Source organism: Crinia signifera, chromosome 6 (assembly GCF_055691185.1).
Source record: "Crinia signifera chromosome 6, ASM5569118v1, whole genome shotgun sequence".
NCBI lineage: Eukaryota > Metazoa > Chordata > Amphibia > Anura > Myobatrachidae > Crinia > Crinia signifera.
The window spans coordinates 198,619,250-198,639,389 of NC_139222.1; the positions used below are offsets into that span (position 1 = coordinate 198,619,250).

The 20,140-nt window shown below is 42.7% G+C and overlaps 1 protein-coding gene across 3 annotated transcripts in view; it reads right to left on the reverse strand.

Annotated features, from left to right (window-relative positions):
• The window catches only part of LOC146008833 (cGMP-dependent protein kinase 2-like), a 165,818-nt gene that overhangs the window by 81,329 nt on the left and 64,349 nt on the right, over positions 1-20,140 (reverse strand). For all 3 annotated transcript variants that reach the window (XM_083148590.1, XM_083148591.1, XM_083148592.1), the window contains 2 exons: positions 6,667-6,744; positions 3,940-4,034 (listed from right to left, as the gene is read on the reverse strand). In XM_083148590.1, coding sequence (XP_083004716.1) covers positions 3,940-4,034; positions 6,667-6,744 — 173 coding nt within the window. The remainder of the gene's footprint in view (positions 1-3,939; positions 4,035-6,666; positions 6,745-20,140) is intronic.

Consider the following 20,140-nt stretch of genomic DNA (forward strand, 5'->3'; position numbering starts at 1 on the left):
TGGGTAATATTTTTACCTTTTTTTTTTTTTCAGTACATCACTGAGGCCCTTATTCTGATCGGTGCGGCCGGATCCGAATATGCGGCCAGGACCGTGCGTGCGAAACCCCGCCTTCCATACGGATCGCCAACTCCGTCCGTATGCGGTAAGAAGCTGGCCGAACGGACCGCACGTGTATTTTTCATGGAATACGCCTCCTCCATCTCAGGGAACCTCCTCCATCATTCGATGGTCGCAGACCATCGAATGCAGGACCGAGTGGTCCACCAGCTCCCGCAACCTCAGACCACACGGACATTTTTCCGTGCAAAAGCAGGAATCTGGGCGGGCAGCTGATATCCGGCGATGTCATATGTCCGCCCCCTACACGTGCGTCACGGCCGCATTACCATACGTACGCCCAGCGTTTGCATGGGAACGCCCATGAAACGCGGGGCGTATGCATATGGTAATGAGCCCAAGTAGCCCTTAACGCCCCTCTCCACCCCCTGTTCGGAGTGTTCACATTTCATGCGGGATTTGGCCGTACGCCCCGCTCGCACATGCGCAGAGACGCCTCTGCACATGCGCAGACACAAAACATCGGCAGCACGAACGCACGCGGATATTACCGCACCAACCAGAATAAGGGCCTGAATGACATTGCAGTTGGACCAGCCATTTGAGCCGGTACTTCTTTACTTTCACGGCGCCACTAGAAATCGCGGGCATCGCGGGCATTGAATGCACTAAAAAATCGGGTGCGACGCGATGCCCGCGATGCCCGCGATTTCCCATAGGGACCAATGTTAAATTTCTCAATGGACACGATTTTCTGTTCAATGCCTCAATTGACACGATTTTTCCATAGGAAACAATGTTAAATGGCCCACAGAGGCCAAATAGGCACCCTCAAGTGTGAAATGGCCCCCACAATTGTTAACGCCACCCCACGATCAACGTCAACCCGAAGCGTGGCGAGTGCAGCGAGCCCGCGAGGGGCGGCGGTACGCGTCCTCCGACCTTTTCATGCCCTACTATCCACTAGGGCGTGGAGTGAGAATAGAATAGTGTGGCAAGCGCAGCGAGCCACCGAGCCCGAAGCGTGGCGAGCGCAGCGAGCCCCGCGAGGGGACGCGGATACCTTCACAGGTAAACGCGTCCCTTCGCGGGCTTCACAGGTATCCGCGGCCCCTCGCGGGGCTCGCTGCGCTCGCCACGCTTCGGGCTCGGTGGCTCGCTGCGCTCGCCACACTATTCTATTCTCACTCCATGCCCTAGTGGATAGTAGGGCATGAAAAGGTCGGAGGACGCGTACCGCCGCCCCTCGCGGGCTCGCTGCGCTAGCCGCGCTTCGGGTTGACGTTGATCGTGGGGTGGCGTTAACAATTGTGGGGGCCATTTCACACTTGAGGGTGCCTATTTGGCCTCTGTGGGCCATTTAACATTGTTTCCTATGGAAAAATCGTGTCAATTGAGGCATTGAACAGAAAATCGTGTCCATTGAGAAATTTAACATTGGTCCCTATGGGAAATCGCGGGCATCGCGGGCATCGCGTCACACCCGATTTTTTAGTGCATTCAATGCCCGCGATGACCGCGATATCCTATCTGTCCTAATCTAGTGGCGCCGTGAAAGTAAAGAAGTACCTTTGAGCCTTGGCAATAAACATTCATCACTTCACACGTGGGTGGCCAAATTGTATGAGATCAAGCCATTGATTGATCAAGTTAAATGTCATATTACCAACGACCACCAACTTATCTACTTTTGGAGCTATGCAATAGCTTGTGGTTGCAAAGCAGATTAAACTATTTTTTATCTAAGTTGTGGATTGGTTACCCAAACAGTTCTATGTGAATATTATTGTAGCTATTATTTGCTATTTGTAATTTAAGTTTAGAAGAACATTCAATTAAAAATTTGTACCAGCAACGCTTTGTCACCCTAGCACAACAGGTACACCACATGGCCGACTGAGTTACGGAATTACAAAACAGTCACTTCTGCGTTGCTGTAATTGTACTGGGCATTGTCTGACAGTGGTAACACCACAAAGCATTTCCACTCTGCAATTTTAAAGTGAAATGTGCCATTTTTAGTTGTCTGCTTCATGTTATATTATTTATGTAACAATTTTAACTTGAGTCATATATTTATCTATGCCAAAATGAATACCACAAAGCATCATAAAACTATGTGGGTAAACATAATATACTAAAAGGCACAAGGTACTATTTAATTTACGACATTGGCATTGTCAATATTTTTTTTTCCATTCTGTAGCCTTTAATCTCTCACTTACAAACTTACCACAAGTGCTCATGTTGCTGTAACATGGACAAAACATTTCAACCAGTGGAGCTATTTCTGCAAAAGTAATTGACTAATAACCTGGAAGGAAACATCTAAATGGAATCTGTGTATGTCCAACTATAGCAGTATTCTCTTACAGACCTGCACAGTTTGAGTGTTGGCAGCAAGATGCATTAAAGGAGAAATTGCACTTACAAATCTATTTTCTCCTACTAAGTTTTTCTCTCTCTAGCTCAGTAGAACCATAGGGGTCTCGAGCATTCCCGTTACTGCTGATGCTGCTAATGGCAGTCTTCCCAGACCAGCCGGCAGAAGTTTGAAAGTAAATAGTAGACACTAAGGGGGAATTCATTTGCTGATGAAGGGTGCAAATTGCTGTTGCCATGATGTTTAAACTCCGGCAACAGAACTCCATCTCACACCCTTTGTCCTACTGATTTGCAACCAAATTCACACAAAAGTGGTCATTACCCTATGGGATATGGGATAGAGATGGAAAGTGGCAGGACACTGTTGACTTAAAGTTTGCTGTGTGCTGTGCAGAATTGGCCAGATGAAGGATTCGTTCGGAAATAGATTTTTCCTATAACGGTCATTTGTAGTTGGCTGTAAAGCTGTGGGCCAGGTGCAATAAGCTTCAAAAATGTGATAAAATGGAAAGCGATTAAGAACCAGCCAATCAGCTCCAACCTGCCATGTCAGAGACTGTGTTTGAAAAATGTCAGACAGGCACTGATTGGTTGGTTGTTTATCACTCTCCATTTTATCACTTTTGAAGCTTAGTGCATCTGGCCCTATGTTTGTTACATACATATACATATTTATGAATGTATTATGTATGTATGTACTATGAATGTAAAACAAAATGCTTTGATATATATATGTGTGTGTGTGTGTGTGTGTGTGTGTGTGTGTGTGTGTGTGTGTGTGTGTGTGTGTGTGTGTGTGTGTGTGTGTGAATATGTCTCAGATGTGTGACTTCTCATGTTTGGTAAAAGACAACAGAAGAGTTAAGCATTGAGTACATTAACGGCTGGAGTCTGAAACAATGTCAATGTTGGACAACGGTGTCCAACATTGACATTGTTTCAGGCTCCGCCCCTTAATGGCCAGAGTCTGCTGCATGTGCCTGTAAGTCCCTGTACACAAGTCACAGTTGGAATTGAGGTGCACAGCCTCAGAAATGTACTTGGTGTTCCTGAGCAGTGACAAGTGGCTAGGTAGATGAACTAAGATAATCCATTTTATGGTATATTATGGAAGAGTGCAACATACACACAAACAAACAAATTATTTTTTGGACAGAATTTTTGTGAGTACACTTGGAGCTCAAAACGCATCAACACTAAGGGGTAGAAGCACTAAGCTTCAAAAGTGATAAAATGGAGAGTGATAAACAGCCAGCCAATCGGCTCCTACCTGACATTTTTCAAACCCAACCTGTGTCATGGCAGGTAGGAGCTGATTGGCTGGCTGTTTATCACTCTCCATTTTATCACTTTTGAAGCTTAGTGCATCTGGCCCTTAGTGAGACCCAATGTGGGTTTGTGGTTAGCAGCATATTATGAACTTGGACTGGCAGCTCATGACTAGAATATCTTCATGTGTCAAGGATGGCTTCAATCTACTTATGTGTATTTTACCTAATTAATGCTTTCTCCCCAAAGTAATCTCCAACTCCAAGAGTTTTTATTTCATGTGGATCCTGAGACCCTTCGACAGCTTGTGTGACACAAACCTGGAGAAAAAGAGTACAAAACAAACAAGATGATACAATGTTAAAGCATTCAACAAGTGCCTATCCTACAGTATGTCACAGAAAATATTACCATGACAACAATAGTTGCAGAATACCAATTTCAAAATAGCAGCTTAATATCATTATAGCTAAGAGACCATCTCACGCCACTTGTTACCATCCTCAGGTTTTCAATGTTGCTGCAAACTCCGGTGGGAACATGACAAAGAATCAGAAACAAACCATTTAGGTAACTCCGGCCCCCTGCACGGATAGCTGTTTGCTCTCTAATGAACAGATTTTATATTTACCTCTCAAGAAAATCAGTTTCTATCAGAACTGAGAAGCTGCCAGATGAGCCAACAACATATTGTTTACAAGGACTCCCGAGAGCCCGCACTTGCAGGTCTGTTCATGCCTATTTGGATCCTTTATTTTCACGTAGAAAATGCATGAGATGAAACCATACTCTTAATGACTTAAACGAGGAACTGGCATATCACTGGCAAGTGAGAATGCCAACCACATTTAATTTATATCAACACCAGAAGGGGCTGTGTCACAATACGAGCAGCTTAAAAAGCCAGTTCTAATTGCAATCACTGCCAACAAATAGGTCTGTGGGAAAGGAGGAGATGCATCTCATCCATTGTAATGATTAGCACAGCCGGAGCTAATGTTTGTAAACAAGTAACGGTTCTAGCTGATGACTTCTGCTGCTCCCACATTAGGCTATTTGGATTCCATTTTACTGGATATTTATAGATTCTGTTAACAGTAGGACTGACACTGGTGGAAAGTTACTGCAACATCCATGCATATCAATCTCCCAGCAAAGGCAAACAGTAAAAGAATGAAACATGTTGGATTGAGGCAGGAAGGATGGCACCTGGTGAGCAGCAGCAGCTTACATGGTGCTGTCCACCGCCGTCCGCACCCTCCCTCCGCCTCCTGTACCCAGCCCTGGCTCCCGTACCCACCCGCTGCACTCAACTGTACCTCCTCTGGCCAGATGAGAGCAGCTCAACCGGCCCTGTCCCGGCTCCCACTGCCTCCCGCCGCCGCACTCACCCGGTCCCAGCGCCGGCCGTTGTACATCAATCAGCGGCCAAATCCGACATCTGGATTTAGCCGCTGCATTGAATATTGGATGCCAGATCCATTTCAGCAAAAGAAATTCAGAATGGATCCGGCATCAATTGAATATACCCCATAATCTATAAATGCACTGATGTCTTACTGATGTTGGCTGCCCACTATCTATATCTCATGTTGGATAATTCTGTGACACAGAATAAAGAATGTTAATTGAGTATCTGTTCTGAGTAGATGAAGGGGGGACATTGTTACCTTGAGTGCCATTTTATCTTTTTTTTTTGCAATCTTTATTTACTGTGTTATAACAACATTTGAAAAAGGCTCACACCCAGGATTCCCCCTACACCAGCCGCCCCACACATTTACTTACATGGGCGGGCGGTCAGCAGCCGGTCAGACAGCAGTGGTGCAGGTGTGCCCAGTGCCTCTGGGAGTGAGCGGGCGAGTGCTTAGACTCCGCATGCGCAGTCTAACCCGGAAATTGAATTCCCAGCAATGTTGGGGCCAAATCCCAGGATCCCGCCGATCCTGATCTATTGGATTGGCCACCCTAGTTAGCATCAATGATTCTATTAGTTATTTTCTGATAAGGATTTATTTATACTCCATTTTTGTGTTTATCCTTTTAAATGTTAATGTAAAAAAGAGGCCATTTTGTAGTTTTATTGAAACAATAAAATGTTGTACATTTTTGTTTTAACTCTTTGAGTGCCAACGTTGCTGTGAGTGATGTGGAAAATACCTGCTAAAAATGCCAGTTTTACACACAGCGCCTGTTATATTTTTTGAATGCAATGTTTAACATAATTTCAATTAATTGACTTCAGAACATTTGCCAACAAGTGACTCATATTCCTCCACTCCAACCCTGGCATTTTCAGCGGATATTTTGCACATCTTTCACAGCAACATTGGCCCTCAAAGGGTTACATATATATAGTAAAGACGTATAAATGTGGTTTAAAAAACCCCCCAAAAAAACAATATACTGTTAGTTGGCTTAGGGAATAACCTGTGAGCTATACTTACTGTGGAAATTTATAGCAGGTTGGTCTTTATTTTTAGAGCAGCAGTAATTTAAAAGTCAAAAATAGGTTGTTTTTGCCTTTTAAATGATTGCAGCTTTAAAATTATAGGCAGATTCATCTGCATTTCTGCAGCACATGAAGCTTGCAGGCTTTTACATAAGCCCCTTAGAATGAATTCAATATACCAGAAAAACTATGATAAATGGTATTAAATTATATATAACCTAATAGTTCTAATAACGTTTATACGACATTACTATACTTTTCAGCCCTGAGTGTCAGATAGCATATATATCCTAAGAGAGGTTTTTATTAAACATCTGATTGATTTCTGGACTGAACTACTGTAAACAATTAGAGGTCCACAACTGCCCAACGCACTAGATTGACTTGGCCTTTACTCTGCTTTCCAATCTTATCCCGTATTAAAATGAACCTGGGGGAGGGGACACATAATAATAAAGATAAAGTGGGACATGGGTTGTTTCTGTGTAATTACGTCTTACCTTTCCTTTGGCGATTATGAAAAATGTGTTGCCCTCTTCTCCTTCTCTAATGATATAATCTCCTTTGTCATAAAAGTCCTGTGGAAGAAAAAATATTAAGGTTTAAGTCAGAGAGCTGCAATCAAGTACAGTGAATGTTGGTTGTAATGAGAGAATGTAGGTCTTCTAGACTGAGTTTTGACCAGTGGCGTAACTATAAATTTTGCTCCCAAAAATTTGTGGCTACCTTCCCCCCCCCAGCCTCCTCTCCAGCGTGTTTCCCCAGTGTGTGACGTGATGACGTCACACGCATAACGGAGAAGATGAAGCAGGATAGAGGAAGAGAGACCAGCAGACACTGCTGCTTCTATTGGCTCCAATGCATCCCAGGCCGCCCAAGCACGCCCATCCGTCCACCCATCCTGTACACAGTAGCCAATAGCCGGCTCTGTGTACAGTCAATTTTGACGTTTTATTCTAGACCAGTGGTTCTCAAATTGTGGTTCCTGACCCCAAAGTGGGTCCTGACAATCTCAATTTTTTGGTACTTGTGTATTATCTGGGCTCCCGATTTTCTTCATCGCACCTAAAAATCGCATTGTATCGCATTGCATACAATCATATTGCATGCGATGCGATTTGACGCGATTTTAATATGTAAAGGCACCCAGATGCCTGTTTCATATGTGAAATGGCCCCCCAGACCCCATTTTTAATTGTATACCCACCCTGATAGCTAAATGCCCCCCATTGTTAACACCACCCCACTATCAATGCCAACCCAAAGCGTGACGAGCGCAGCGAGCCCACGAGGGGTGGCGGTACGCGTCCTCCGACCTTTTCATACCCCCACTATCCACGTCGGCGTGGAGTCGATTTTATATAGTGTGCCGAGTGCAGCAAGCCACCGAGCCCGAAGTGTGGCGAGCGCAGCAAGCCCCGCGAGGTGATGCGAATTACATGTGAAGTAATATGCGTCCCCTCGCGGGGCTCGCTGCGATCGACACGCTTCGGGCTTGGTGGCTCGCTACGCTCGCCACACTATATACAGTCAACTTCATGCCGACGTGGATAGTGGGGGTATGAAAAGGTCGGAGGACACGTACTGCTGCCCCTCGCGGGCTTGGCATTGATAGTGGGGTGGCGTTAACAATGGGGGGCATTTAGCCATCAGGGTGGGTATACAATTATAAATGGGGTCTCGGGGGCCATTTCACATATGAAACAGTCATCTGGGTGCCTGTACATATTAAAATCGCGTCAAATCGCTTCGCATCGCATGCAATACAATAGCATACAATGCGACACGATTTTCTCTTCAAGGGAATTTCAGAGGAAATCGCGTCAAATCGCGTTGCATCGCATGCTTAAGGTAGTGGCATACAATTTCAACATCGGGCGCCCAGATAATACACAAGTACCAATTTTTCTGATCTCTCAGTTAGTGATCCAAGGAGTCTAGAAAAAATTAGATGAATTGGCTGTTACTTTAGACTCCCCGCATCACTGGCTTAGAGATCTGAGGGAGTCATAAGGCAGGCATCCTGCCATCCTCTGCTTCCCCCTACCATCCACTGTCTCCTTGCCAACCCCAAAGCCTTCACAGCAAGTATAAGCTTTAACATTTGCATGAATATATTAAAAAGCACATGCGGGCAGGTCCCAGGTGCTGCAATCAATAGCAAAGCTCAGATCACACAGAACTTCCTTGCAGCATGGAGCAGAGCTGAACTGACAGGAGAAGTCACAAACCAGGTAAGAACCAAACAATACTTGTTGTGACAGTAATATAATGACCAAAGGGCCAACTGGGCTATTGCAATCAAGAAAAACAAAGGCAAACATAAAATAAAAATAAATATATAGCGCCATTAATACTATATTTAACCCTTTGGATTTTTGAGACCCAAGTGCATGGTTTTAAATTTTTGGGAATTAAACTGTAGTTGCCATGCTCTTTACCATTTCTCTAGTCTACCTAGATCATTCACCATTTATTTTACCCCTCCAGGTGTTCTACCCTGTTGTATACCTTTGTTTCATCTGCAAAAAGGCATACTTTCCCTTCAATACCAGTTGCAATGTCAGCAATAAAGATATTAAAAAGCACTGGTCCAAGTACAGATCCCTGGGGTTTCCACACTCGTAACATTACCCTCCTGTGAATGCACTCTATTTACTACAACTTTCTGTTTTCTATCCTGACACCAAGATCTTAGCCATTGAATAAGCTTAGGCGTAGAAAGGTCTGCCTCCCATGCTGGTCCCAAATCTTGGGATACATGGAAATTGTGCCAGACAGGGAGAGTAAATCGTATAGTTGGAATCACACAGGCCGAGGTTGGTCTAAGTGACTTGGGAAGTCATACAATCCCATCCACTCATCTCCCCTGAAGCATAGCATTCTCAAGGTCAACCCACCTCCTACCCTGTAATACATTTTATTGTCTTATGGGCTCAAAGAGCAAACTAGTTAGAGAAACCCTGTTCTAGACCATGAGCTTGGTTCTAGACATATCTGACATGATAGTGCACCAGGTGCATAGTACCTCCAGCAATCACTACATGTAATTGCCTCTAATCCAGTGGTTCCCAACTGGGGTACTAGTACCCCTGGGGGTACTCTGCAGACCAATTGGGGGTACTTGAAAATAATATTGGTAATGGCGGAAGTCAAGATGAAAAAGTATTTTGATGGCAGAAGAAGAAGAACCATTGCTATGGAGAAGAATCATGTTGTGTGACATATGGTTCTGTCTTCAGCATCTCATTGTGCTTTTGCCTGACCAGCAATCCAATGGGAGCTACTCGTGCTGCCCTCAGACATCAGCGATCATCTGCCCTGCACTGACACGGGTGGAAGAAACAGCGGCATTAATCCTACAGGTGTAAGTGGTAACCCTGGAGACAATACACAACCAGCGGCCAGACACGGAAGGGCACGTTTCCTGTCTGCTACTCCTTAATATAAGGACATGCCTAAGGATACGCATACCGCTCACTTCCACTCCATTCATAAGTACTGTCTATTTTTTAAATTGAGAGTGGGTACTCATCAATGAAAAGCCTAATCAAGGGGTACGGGAGAGAAAAAAGGTTGGGAACCACTGCTCTAATCCAATTCTCACCATGCCTTTTAAGTTATTTAGAAAGAAAAAAAAAGATTTCCATAATTGGAATTTAGCTGTTTTGATCATTCATAATTGAAAATTATCTCTATGGTGCTTTTTTTTTAATTTTTATTTTTTTAACTAATATAAGATAACTTACGGCATGCATTTTTTTTGTCAATACTCAATACTCATTTTTTTTAATAGCACTATAATTAGTGTAATCTTTTATTTGGGGATAACCCTTGCCATTACCGCACAGGCCAAAAAGGTGCAATATGCTGTAAAACAAGTTGCTTACTGCAGTAATAAGAATCACTGTCATTAATTATAATTAACATCCAATGAAAGGTGTTCCAATAGGAGCCCATCCCGGTGATGTGTACAAAGTAAAATAATTGGTAATGCCATGTTGCTGCGCATGCTTGGGCTGATTACTGCATCTGCAAGTGGAAAGTGTCAGTGAGGATCTCTTCTGGTATCTTTTGCAGACTGTAGCCAATAGATTGTATTAGCTACTGAGGCCAATCTCTGAAATGAGACCTAGAGACCTACAGTATGTGCTCTAGTCCCCCAGTACATACATACATCCATAGAATCCTAAGTATTTGCAGATATCCCTTTTTTTTAAATTACCCAGTATCTACCACTGTTCCAGGTAGCCATAAAATACATAAAACCAGACTGTTGCGTCAGAAGGTTTATTAGACCCCTTTCACACTGCTCTTGTTAAACGGTATATTGACGTTTTTTCCCCATTTCAAAACATTTAAGGCTGCAGCGGGAAAGCGCCAGAGTTGTTTTACCGGTTAGAGATAACCAGTATTTCAAAATGTTTAAAAAGCAGAGTCCTACACGTTTCAGAGCCGTTTTTTATGCAGTGAGAATGGCTCTGAAACGGTATTTAGTAAAAACAACAGATTACAGACCTGTGATAGGCTGTCCCCTGCATTCTGCCTTGAAACGTGTTCAGGGGTTTAAATGGGTTGACTGATGTGAATGGTACTTAAACGGTATTTAAAACGGTAATCTACTGCAATGTGAAGGCTCAGACCCGTTTTACAGATGTAGCAGATCTTATTGTTGCTGGCGTTTAAACGATTTAAGCATAATTGTACTGAGGAGATTACATACAAAGGCAACAAATATGGCTCAAAGATTCATTAAAAGTGGGTATGATCCTAATTTAATTAAAGAAAAGATTGATGCTACTAACGAAATTAATCGTACGGATTTCTTAATTGATAATGTGAAAGAAACCTCCAACAATAACGATTTTAAGTGGGCTTTTATCACAGGTTTTAATACCCAGCACAAGTTGATAGAGAGGGCTTTTAAAAAGAATTGGAACATTTTAAAGAAAGATCCCATTTTAGGAACACAACTGCCAATACATCCAAAGTTTGTCTACAGAAAGGCACCGACTATGAGGACTAAAATTGTACAAAGTGCTTTAATTTCTGTGAAACCGAAGGGCACCATTGCCACAAAAGGATTTCACAGATGTGGCGGATGTACAGGTTGTAAGACCATCAAGAGCAATGGCATTACGAAATATGAGAATTTTGATATTAATGGGACCTGTCACGTTTTTGAAAAATTCATGACGTGCAACAGCAAGAATGTGGTCTATGCCATTGAGTGTTCCTGCCATCTTTTTTATATTGGTAGGACTTCCAGGCCCTTCAAAGTTCGGTTGGGGGAACATTTGAACAATATCAAGAAGGGTCTGGAATCCCACTCCCTCTCTTATCATTTTAAAATCATTCACAATTCTTCCCCTCAATCCATAATTAGTTTTTTTTTGTATGAAACAGGTCTCAACAAGTGTCAGAAATAGGAACCTGCCCACGATTTTAGCACAAGAGCAGATGAAATGCATTTATAATTTTAACACCCTTAAACCAGGAGGCCTCAATACTGATTTTGAGGTAAAATGGTTTTATCAATGATATATATGTTTTTTTATTCTCTCCACTGCTGCTATAGAAATACATTGTTATTTATGGATTTTAAAGATTTATATTGTATGTACTGTAATGTTTTCATATTGTTATATTGGTATGGACAGTTTTATTAATTGTGGATATCCCTTTGTTGTTGGGGATTTCTCTCTTTTTATATATCCTCCCCAGTGTATGATCCAGATGTTTACAAAAGGGTTTGGAATCTATACATCTATGATCCAACCAATCAGAAACCAACTGAGTTCTGAGTGATACTAAAGTCCGCAACCCCGAAACCGGAAGTACTGTTATGTACGGCGATCTCACGTGGTCTGAATTAATATGGAATAAACATCTGGCACCTCGGACATTAGGTGTAGGAACTGACTACACCAGGGAACCTTATGGACCTTGTGGTTTCCCGGGGACACGGACCAGCTTCTCCATTAGCCGCAGACCGGAAGTGAGGTCAGATGCCGGACTTCAACTTCCGGTACGGACATTGTTACTGAAGGGGAACGTTATGTTCAGGGATGAACGGAACTTTGGTAAGCCCTGCCTACAATCTGTTCCTTTATTGGGTTTTTAAGGGTCAATCATCATGGTGGTGAAACTTGATTGGCGCATCTAGGTATTTATATCCAGCCTGATCAGCTGTAAGACACATTCTTCTTGAAAAAGACCTCAGTGGAGGTCGAAAGCGCTTGAAGCCAGGACCTCTTTGGTTCTTAGGACTTGGACACTGTGGATCGTTTTTCTGGACCTGTACCTGAACATCTGCCTAGCTGCCTAACTGTTTGGTGATATCCCGACTCACCTTCAGTTTCTATGCGCATTTGAGGGTTGGGGTCACTCCTTGATCCTCCATCCTAAAGGGTAACAGGCCATTTACATCCATTGTTTGTCATTTTATATGTGTGTATGTCGGTTTTATCAAAATAAATTACTGTATTACACTATATACCACCACCTCTGTTTTTTTGGGAACCACCACCCCATTCTGAGAGGGTGACCAGGAGGAGAGGAGGGATTTTCGAATCTATATACCTAAAATAGGAAATCTAAGTTGGAGGCAGAGAAGAGGACCGTGACCCCGTGAAAAGGGGCGTACAGTATTTATTTACACATATGGTGATCTATACATCTATTCGGAGAAGAGGATCCTAAATTTATTTAAAGGGACGTACTCTTCCTACTTTCAGGCGCCAGTGGAGGGGACTGTCTACCTTTCTTTCTTTTGTGCATATTTGGTATGTATGAAATAGATTATAGAAGCCATATTAGGTAGGGATGAAAGAGTCTATGGTATGCATATTTGAGTTGTATGAAAGAGACCATGGTATACATATTTGAGATGTATGAAAGAGACCATGGTATACATATTTGAGATGTATGAAATAGACCATGGTATACATATTTGGGATGTATGAAATAGACCATGGTATACATATTTGGGATGTATGAAATAGACCATGGTATGCTTATTTGGTATGTATGAAAAATACTATGGTAGCCATATTAGGTAGGTATGAAAAAGACCATGGTAGCTATATTTGTAAGGTATTCCTCCCATATTTGGGAGGAATAGAGCAGCAAACATATTTAATTATTTACAGTATAAATACTTGACATTTCAGAAATATTAATTAGCTTAATAATACACAATTTTAGGCATATATTTATGTCATAAAGTGCTGGCTGCATGATGAGGTATTAGTGAGTGAATCAAGATGGCCACCTATAATAAAAGCCAGATTATACTGATGGTATATCAGGCGCAAATTATAAAAATTAAGTTAAATTAAATAGACAGTATATAATTTTAAATGTGTCTTTTTATTAATTAAATATATTGATATATTGAGTGCGCTCTCTCTTTTTAGTTGAATTTTACCTATAATAAAATGTGGGCTTAAATTCAGACTGATACACAAGGATAGGTGTTATCTATTGTATAATGGTCCACCAGATTGCAAAGGTTCTTAATGGGCTGCATGATACGATGACCTTGCAATGTTAATCAGGGGTCAGAATGATGGAAATGTGACTGAGAAAATAAGTGAGGCTATGTGAGGACTGTACAGTGGGGATGTCATTTGATAGGAGGGGTTAATGTTGTGTTGGCGGTTCTAAAATTTCATAAGCTTGTCTGAAGAGGTAAGCTTTCTGGGAAAGTTTGTAGGTTTAGATACTAGAGGACAGTCTTATTGTGCATAGGAGGGTATTCCACAGAGTGAATACATTGCTATTTGTGAAGTATTAGCAATTTTGCAAGGGGTGTTTTACTTTTCTGTTTGGGAGGCGGCTTTCAGCTCGTAGTCCACGGCATTTTCTCTGAGTAACAATCCATGCTGAATTAAGCCCAGTATCCCCTATTCACATTATGAAATACATTGTCCCCATTTTATATTATGCCATATTATAATGCCCCTTATTCATACTGTGCCACATTAGATTGTGCTCCAGTTTAAATTATGCAACATTACAGTTCCCCAGTTTATATATATAGTGTCTCCACTTTATATTGTGCCACATTACAGTGACCCAGTTCTTATTATGTAACATCATAGTGTCCTCCCCATTACAATTGGCAGATCAAATTCTGACACATTACAGTGCCCTCCAGTTGATATTGTTGCACATTACAGTGGCCTTCAGTTCAAATTATGAAAAATTAAAGTGCTATCACACAATTCAGGCTAGGATATGGATCAGACTCTGGGGCCGATTCCGGTTCACTCAGAGTGAACCGAATTCAGCCCCTGCCCCTATTGTTGGGGTTTGTGTCTGTGCATTTCTGCACAGGTGCAAACCCTGACTGAATGGCCATGGTCATTTGCAATGTGTCTGGGCCGTTTGCATGGAGAAGTGCAAGCTGCAGTGTGTGGTGGCAGGCTTGGGTGTCGCCCATCGGAACGCCCAGGTGACCTTTCCCATGAGATTGCAGGGGGGACAAGGTGTGCTGTGGGCAGACGGCTGGCATCACATGACGTCAGCCGCCCGCACTGTCTTCGTCCCGCTGCCCGCAAAGTCCACTGACATATTTGCAAAGGCAGGTAAAATTATTCAATTGTCGGCGACCATTCCACTAGAATCACCCCCTTAGTTGCTTAGCCGGCAAATATGGCAAACTGGTATGCAACTTTATAAAATGGCCAAGGCCCACCTAAGACTCTGGGCCCCATAGCATTGGCACCATTTGCACCCAATATTGTTATGCTCATGGCTAACCTAATAGCTACAGAGGGAAGAGCTGAGAAAAAACTCACTTGATAAACAGCTGAATGTGGTTTTCAACATACGGCCGCAAGAAAAATTCTGTAATAAAAATGAATTCATTTTTTTTTCCATATATGGGTCTCTTCGTAACTATGGGGGTTATTCAGACCTGATTGGTTCTCTGCTAATTTGCAAAGACCTGAAAATTACACCAATCAGCAAATAGCAGCAAATCCATATACCATCGAATGATTTTTCTACTGTGTGGACTTACTCGGTAACTGTGATAGAAACAGGCTGTTTCGGGCTGTAGCTGACCTGACACAACTTCCCTTCAATCGACTGGGCACGCCTGCATTTTTCCTGACACTTCCAGAAAACAGTTACCACTCACAAATGCCAGCTGCCTGCCAATCAACTTGCTAACATCCAGCGATCAAAAATTTAGTAGGATTTTATTGCAGGAAGGCCTTGCGCATGCATAGCATGGGCCTCGCGCATGGCTTGTACTACAGGCTGTTCAGTTACCTGGGCTTAAAATTCACCAGGGTTACCTACTTTGGCCTTCAAATTCACCAGGGTTACCTACTTTTAAAGTCTTCTCTCCGGGAGACTGTCAGCAGCACTTCAGGGGGCCTAATGTAGACATTGTCAAGCCCCGCCCCCAGTACTGCAAATCCTGCAATTCGTGGGTCTTTGGGGAGGGAGGTGCAGGAGGTTTTGCATTTGTGATTCAAATACTTTTACAAATAAATCTGCTTTATCTAGAACATTTCTCACCTCCGCTGTGTATTAAAAAAAAAAACCTCTGCATTTAGAATTATAAATAAATAATATAATTGTCCAGCCCCGAGCCCATCTCAAAGAACTATAAAATATTCAGATCAGTAACCCATTTCATTATTTGTATGTGTCTGATAGAGAATGAGTCATTTGCTCAGTGAGGGACAAACAATTAGTCAAGCAACACTGCTCTCACCAGCTACTAAATTGTGATTGCTCTCTTTATTCTTAATGAAGAGTTTGCTGATGCAGTGCCAAGTCAGCAGAACCACACTTCTCTACACTACCAGTATTAGAACTGTAATTACACTTCATTCTACAATATCTTTAGTAGAATAATGGACTAATAACTTAGGGACTACCAGGACTTAAAGTGGTCATGCAGAGGTGGGGGAACTCATTTCTCTATGCCACCTAATTACTCCCCCCCCTTCCCATTAGGTAGAGACAGGGCCAATGGTAGAGTTTTGGGCATCCACCTGCAAACTGCAAACTATCGTAGAATGCTTTTCTGTGAAAATTACTATGCAGGGCCAATGTGGAGGTTAAAATGTTCCACCTCACCATTAGAGGTGGTGGAACTGAGATCCACCCCCTTCCCCCGTTTCTTTAACCCCTGGGGACTACCAAAGGCTACAAGTGGCTTGGTCTCCCTCACAGAGAGCAGACATATAAGAAGCAGTAATGCCATTCACATGGGAACTGTGTCACTATTAACCATTAAACACCAACATAAAGTGTATTTGTGGCAAGTAGATGTGTTGGAAATTGTATCAATAGCAAAGTCAATTTAGTTAGCAGCAAGGACAAGATATCTAAGCAAATTTATATTTGTCTTTTCTAGGGTGGAAATATTTTCCAGGACTGTGGGGTGTGCAATAATTACACCGATGCACAAAAAAGTATATTTATAAAGTTAACACTACAGTATTACTATTGAGATGAGTCTATTCAACATTGTATGTGTACAAACCACTTGGTGAAGCAGCTGGACTTGCCCAAAGCAGAAATGTCTTCTACAAACAGATGAAGGTCTGCACTGCAGCTTCCAGTGACTCAAACGGATCCCAAACATCTTGCGCTTGATTTGTGGGAATGTGAAGAAGACGCAGAGGTCAATTCTGGACTGTACAGGGGATGAAGTTCCTGGATGCGTTCATAGGTCAGAAAATGAATCACTTTTCTGGACTTGTGGGCAGGTGCATTGTTGTGACGAAGAAGGGCATCATGAATGTAAGATATTGGACGTCACCTGAAATTGGCTTCCAGCACATGTGGGAGGCATTGGTTTGCCTACCTTCCCCAGTGAAGTTTTAGGATGGCATGTGCCCAGTCTTGGCCACAAAAACAGCCACCATCTGCTTGGGCATGCTGCACTCACATTGGAACTTCTGTGTTGGCACATAATTTTGACATAGTAAACATTTCCTGGAAAATGTGGAGTTAAGAAAGCTGCCCTGTGTCCACCATAACCAAGGACAATTTTACTGTAGCGCAGTTTATAGTGAGATGAATGCCAACTGCAGTCTACTGGGCCAACTGTAGGTTTAAGATTAATTGCTACTGATGATTTCCCAGAAAGGATCTAAGTGACTGCCATCAAACCTGGCCGGCATAGTGCAGCACCAAGTCCAATGAGCCTCATTCTGCTCTAAAGTTAGCTGATGGGGTAACTAGTATGCAGAAACCTTGCTCAGGCCAAGTCCCAAGATTTTCATGGAGTCTCATGTGGATGGATGCTGATAAGATGCCTATTTCTTCTCTATCTGGCCACGGCCATCATGCTGTCCACAACTATGGCCTCCATGACAGCACGTCACCCGTAAAAGTTGCTCACAGTGGGTGCTGCTAAGGGCCACTATTGTAGTCATAGAAAATCATGGTTCTCCAGTAGCCTCTGTTGAGTTCCATAACGAGTTCATGAACATTGTGAATATGCTGACTCCGTTGGTGTGCAGGGCTACTTATAGGGCGGTATTCAATGAGGCTGATTCGCCAGGTTTTTATGGCGATTTTGTGCTGTAAGGCGAATTTTTGACTAAAACGGTGAATCACCCTATTCAATGACCAGATGGCAAATACATTTCAAGGTTTTTTTCACCATGATTCACCGAGTAGCAATCGCTATCTTTTTATGGTGAAGTGAAATGTGAACTTTTAAGTGTTTTGTTTTTTACATTTAGTGTAAAAAAATCAGGTATTTTATTCTGAGGAGGGGCATGCTATTTTTATTCATGTGCTGTAAGCACATGAATATATATTTAATTTTAATTTTTTTTTTTTTTACACAGACCAGCCAGCAGGGGGCCGGAGCTGAGCCGCTCATTAGATATTCATATATTCACTTCACCCGATCATTACATATGCCTGATCGGGTGTAGTGAATATACCCAGTCCCCTGCTGGCACCCCTGGGGGTCAGCCTGTGCTGCCTGGCACCCGGGGAGCCCACCTCCCCCCCACAAACATTCTGGGGCAGGCAGGGAGACTTCCATCTCCCTGCCTGCCGCCGTCCTCAGGCTCCCTGCGGCATGCGCCGCAGGAGTTAAAATTCGCCGGTCAGGGGCAGCGAGCCCCTGACTCGTTGAATACTGGAGCCGGCGAGGCTCCGGAACGTGGCGAGCAGTGGCGAATGTGCAGCGAATCCTAAACAGGATTCGCTGCACATCGCCAAAATGCTCATTGAATACTGCCCATAGAGTATATGGTTCTCTGCCTTGACATATCCCAATAAATTTAGTCAGAGATTATAGTTCACAACTATTCAACCTACACACTGCACATCTGGAAACTTATTGAAACCCCCTTTGTGCTCACAACCCAGATGATTTAATGTTAGTGTTCATGGGTTGCAACATTTGAGATGCTGACATTGTGAAACTGATGACAGTTTGAGAATGTCAGCCGTTTGGATCATGTTGAAATTCTGATGTAGACATTGTGGTGTCGACATTATGAATGTTGACATGGTTATTGTCAACCTTGTAACTGCATAGCATTGTACACATGGTTGTTGAAAAACAATGCTAATTAAAAGCATAAACAATACCCTGAACGTCATATTGTACTATGTACTAATGCCAAGTACAGTAGTTGTACTGAGTATTAACACTAGTACATATTACTTACAGTGTTAAAATGAACAAATTGAAGCGAACACTTGGCAAAAATTGTGTGAATATAGGTCTTTTTACTTACATATTTTTAAAGATCAGCTAATAGACTTTAAGGGGCAGATGTATTTACTAAGCCTTTGAGAGTAATAAAGTGGAGAGAGATAAGGTACCAGCCAATCAGTTACTACATGCCATGTTACAGGCTCTGCGGTCTGTGCACAAAAAAATGGAGAGGGATAAAGTAAAATATAACACTTAGGAGCTGGTTGGTTGGTACAGAATGTCCCTATACTTTATCTCTCTGCAAGTCTCAGAACATAGACCCCTGTGTTTAAAAAAAATGACAGGAGGTGATAACGGTAGCGGTAGCGCGTTATTTCCACTTCACTGCAGGGACCCGGGCAACATCATACTCTCAGAGCCGCAGGGACCTCCAGAGTCCAGCCTTTTCCTGACCGCAGGTAGTGGTACCCCCGCGCCGCACGGACCCCCCTGCCAGCTCCCCGCTGCACCCACAAGGAGGGGGGAGCTGGGGGAGAAACAATAGCGCCCGCAGACCCCCGCCGCCTCCCCGCCGCCGCGGGGGGCTGCGGCCCTAAAGTTAAGCCACTGCGTAGAACCATTCATTTTATTTTCCTGTGTTTCTTTACCTTTTGTTTAGTGATGGTTGATATGATACTTTGAATATATAGTTAATAACATATATTAAAAGTCATTCAGGATGGGCTAAAATAATGCTGGGCACCAATACATAATATTGTATAGTGTAATGTAATGTGTAATCACTGTCAAAGAGCTACAATAGCAGAAACTCAAACTACAGCTCTAGAGGTCTACATTGGAGGAGATAATCAGCAATCAGAGGAAGAGAATATCTTAGCATTGTAATATTTACATTCATATGACATTCATGGTAAAACAGATGAGTAACTGAAGATTAGCTGTCTGCATAATATCACACTTAGACATGAGAACCCATTTTCATCAGAATCTCTCTGTACATGTGCACTATGAAATACCTCTTATTGAAAATGTGTTATACTTTAACTAAACTCTGTAGTTAATATAGTGGTATTCATCACAATGTAAAATAGAGCGGTTGAAAATCACAACCTAAACTTGGATATAAAAACTGGACTTTGGATTGTATGTTAAATCCCCCCTCATGCTTTCAGGAGACAGTGGGCCTGATTCAGACCTGATTGCTGGGTCGCTAATTCTGCCCAACAAGTAGTAACATAAATCAACTAATACTAGGTGGCCCGTGTGAAAATTTTGCATGCAAATAAAATATGATTCATTTTATAACAAGGTTGGTGGTT